General features: G+C 52.7%; 1 protein-coding gene across 1 annotated transcript in view; it reads right to left on the reverse strand.

Moving 5' to 3' along the window:
* Positions 1 to 3,412, reverse strand: part of SNX22 (sorting nexin 22) — a 4,644-nt gene extending 1,232 nt beyond the window's left edge. The window contains exons 1-4 of the mRNA XM_007957912.1: positions 3,338 to 3,412; positions 2,847 to 2,930; positions 2,330 to 2,434; positions 1,521 to 1,615 (exon numbers count right to left, since the gene is read on the reverse strand). Coding sequence (XP_007956103.1) covers positions 1,521 to 1,615; positions 2,330 to 2,434; positions 2,847 to 2,930; positions 3,338 to 3,412 — 359 coding nt within the window. The remainder of the gene's footprint in view (positions 1 to 1,520; positions 1,616 to 2,329; positions 2,435 to 2,846; positions 2,931 to 3,337) is intronic.
* Between the last annotated feature and the right edge of the window lie 566 nt (positions 3,413 to 3,978).

Below are 3,978 nucleotides of genomic sequence, written 5' to 3' on the forward strand. Positions count from 1 at the left end.
CGGTATCTCTGCAGTAGATTGCCCAATCTTCCTTCTGAGGAGTGGCTGGTGGGTTTGAACTGCCAGCCTTCTGGTTAGCAGTCAGATGCCTTAGGCACTACACCACCAGAGTGCCCACATAGGTAGATACGTATGCATATACTTGTTTGAGAGGGCATATGTGTGTATATACACGTGTACATATAGCTGTATCAGTAGGCATACATGTTTGTGCTGCATATACATCCACATACAGAATAAAGCACACAGAAGGCACAGTTAGAGACTACCTGTTGTTGGCTGTTGTTATGTGCTATCAAGTCTGACCCGACTCATAGCGACCCCTCCTTGGGTTTCCGAGGTAGTATCACTAAGGAAGTAGATTGCCCCATCTTCCTTCCGAGGAGTGGCTGGTGGGTTTGAACCGCCAGCCTCCTGGTTAGCAGTCAAGTGCCTTAGGCAGTATGCTACCAGAGACTAACTAGACATATCCAAACAACTTAATGGAATTGGTTTACTGGGTTAAAAGAGCTAGGACCATAGTCTCATGGGACAGCCTAGTTAATTGGCATATGTTCATAAAGATAATGTTCTACATCTTAGTTTGGTGACTGCATCTGGGATCTTAAAAGCTTGTGAACAGCCAGCTAAGATACAACTATTGGTCTCTACTGATGTAGAACAAAAGAGAACAAAGGAAATCAAAGACTCAAGAAACATCCATACTACATGAGCCATGACCTCATGGCTAGAAAACCTGTGACCAAAAGAACTAGATGGTGCCTGACTACGACTACTACCGAGCGTTTTGACCAAAGACACAATAGAATAGAATGGGAGAAAAATGTAGAGCCAAAAAAGCCCAGACCTACTGGACCGATAGAAACTAGAAGAACCTCTGAGACTATCACCTTAAGATACCCTTTGAATTTGGCACCAAAGCTACCCCTGAAGGTCACCTTTCAGGCAAATAAAATATTGGCTTATAATACCACCTGTGAGTACTGTGCTCCCGCAAACAACTATTTATGAGACCAAAGGGTCAACATTTACCCAAAAACAAAAGAGACGGCAAGGAGGGGAAAGGAAGTTAGATCAATAGGAACAGAAAAATAGAAATAATGATAATGCTGACACATTTTGAAAATTGTAACTGATGTCACTGAACAATCTGTATAAAAATTGTTAAACAACAACTTAATTTACTGTGTAAACTTTCACCTACAACAAAATTTTTTTAATGTGGAAAATTGCTGTCAATGTCATGAGACAGGGTGTATGTGAGCTGCTGTATGGAAAGTGAATTTGCTCTGTAATCTTTCACCCAAATCACAATTTGAAAAAAAAAAAAAATTTAAAGCTGATGCGGGAGACAGGGCTCAGTAGGAGGAAGATCCAGGCAGGCTAGGCCTGGAAGATGTGAGAAGCAAAAATAGGGCCTGGCCCCCAAACCTTTCCTTACCAGTTTGCTGCCAAGAGCCTGTGTCACCCCAACACTGTCCCTGCTCCCTTACCAAGCCTCAGACCCTGGAGGTGCTCACCCCCAGCTGTTGGCCTTGGGATCTGTTGTGAAGTGACGAAGTCTCAGGAATTCCAATAGCTCCTTGGGCACATCCTGGTTCAGGTACAGGACACCCTGGAGAGGAGGAGAGAATAAGCCTGTAATTAGATCCAGCCTCGATTTGCACAACCCACTGCGAGATGAAAATGCTGGGCCCTTTGTTAAAAAATGATAAAGGATTTCAAGACAGCAAGAGCAGAGCATTAAACCAAGCTCAGAGCCCTTCTGAACATCAGCCTACATCCCCATCATGAAGGCAGCAGAGAACCCCATCTTGGAGGGTAAGGGAACTAATTTACATTGAACTGGGACCACCTGCCTCCTGGGTACTTCCTTCAATTCTTTCAATAAGCCAGCAAGGGGCACTTGGACCCATTATTGTTCAGAAAAAAATGAGGCTTGGAGTAGTGAATACCATGCCCAAGATATGGGTACCTCCACCTCCCCATAATGCCTCTGCTTAGCAGCCCAGGGCTGCCTCACACAGTGTCAGATTACTCGATAAGCAAGGTAATCACAGGCTTACTTTTACCTATTTACTAATCTGTAGTGACCAACTTCACAAAGATTTACAGTTCTGGGTGTGGCTAGCATCTGTCTCTCTCCCAACCTCACAGCACCTTCCTACAGAATCAAAGCCTCTCTTCAAATTTACAATCCCTGACAGGGATGGAGTACCCAGTAAGCAAGGTAAGCAGAGTCTTACTTGTGCTTACTTACTAATCTGTAGCGAACAGCTTCAGACGTTTTCCACCACATCAACTTGGATGGATGTAGGCCCACGCATACCTGGATGTAAGCCTCCAAGCCCTGCCGGCGCTGTTCCAGGCCTTTGGTCCTCCAGTTGGGCAGGCGTTTTGAGGGGAAGTCGGGCACTTTGTATAGTTTCTTGATCTGCCAGAGGTTACCGCGTTGCCGTCACGGCTCCCTGCCTGAGAGCCCTCAAGCCCACTTCACCATATCCAAGCCTCCTCCCACTCCTCCTCGCCGCCCCCCCCCCCTTCCAGTTCTACCCTGGGATGGACTCGAGTAAATGGCGGTGGGGGTGACAGGCCCCAAATTCCCCAGATGCCCCAGGGCTGGCCGGCCCCACACGGGCATTCATAGTCAGTGAGGGCTGGGACCTGCCTGCCCATGCGCTCCCAACCATGGCCCCCGCAGTCTGTGCCCAGGACCTGCCCCCTCCATGGACTGGAGTAATAAAGGGACTGGTGCTGGGGCCGTAGCTCGTCCTCCGGCTTCCCAGGGGCTGGGCAGGGGCGGGGCAGCACAGGCCGGGGTCGGTGAATCGTCGGCGCCGCCTCACCCGCTTGTGCAGCGCGTGGAACTCGCTGTAGCGCTTCGGCACGGTGTGTTTGCGCCCGCGGCACAGCACCTCCACTCGAAACACCTGGCGGACGGACGGGTGGCAGGGGCGCGCGCGTGAGGTCCAGCTGAAGGGCCAGCAGGACCTTCGCCCAGCGACGCGCCGGCTCTGTGCTGCTCAAAAAGCACAAAGCGGCCTTGGAGCGCCGCCGCTCTCCAGGGACCCTCTCGCATCCTCACACACCTGGGAGGATGGGCTGGTGCACCACCCCCCCTTTTCCGTGCCGCTCCTCATGTGCCCGAGCCACGGTCCGCGGAACTGGCAAATCCAAGCGTACCCCAAGCCCCCAACAAGGTGCTCCCCGACGGCCTGGTCCACCACAGGACCAGGGGCTCGACGCCACAGCCGGGGGCGCAGGGTCCCCACTGATCTCCGCTCCGGGAAATCCCGCGGCGGGTCCCCGAGCCCCTCCCATCCAGTGCCCTGCTCACCATGTGGCCTTTCTCTGGGCTCTGTCTGGACCCATCGGCCTCGGGCCCCACAGACGGGATGTGAACTTCAAGCATCGGCGCCCCGGATACCTCCTCTTTCAACGCTGGGAGACAAAACTCACCCGGCACAGACCGCAGACCCCGGAGTGGCCGGCCCCGCCCCCTGGGCCCACAAGCCCCGCCCCAAGTTGACCCCGCCCCGGGCGTTCCTCCGCGCCACTGGGTCCTGCGCCCAGAAGATTAAGTCGGGCTAAGAGTCTTTCTTTGAGCCTAGTGGGGCAGGATCGCAGGTGGGGACCCTTCGACGGATAGTGTGTCGTTCACTGAGCGCCCATTGATTGACAGGAATGCGGGCCAGTCAAAATTTCACCTATTCTTTGTTGAGCGCTTACTGAGAACCTGGGCATGTGTGCCAGACATGGGCGGTGGCGGGAGTTTAGTCCTCGGTGCCTGCCCTGGGAGCCAACTAAGGACGTTCCTTACGTTCCTCAGACCCTTCCCTGGGGCTGGGCCACTCCCCTGTCCACTTTTATCCTCTTGTAAGGCCTGCCCCTGGGTCACAGCAATCTTGTTGGGACCATGGCCTGGAGACTCCAGCTGAGGTCATGCCTGGCAACGCTAGGACCCAATCTGGCTTTGAT

This window comes from Orycteropus afer, unplaced genomic scaffold, assembly GCF_000298275.1.
Source record: "Orycteropus afer afer isolate SDZICR_OR568_19922 unplaced genomic scaffold, OryAfe1.0 scaffold00015, whole genome shotgun sequence".
Taxonomy (NCBI): domain Eukaryota; kingdom Metazoa; phylum Chordata; class Mammalia; order Tubulidentata; family Orycteropodidae; genus Orycteropus; species Orycteropus afer.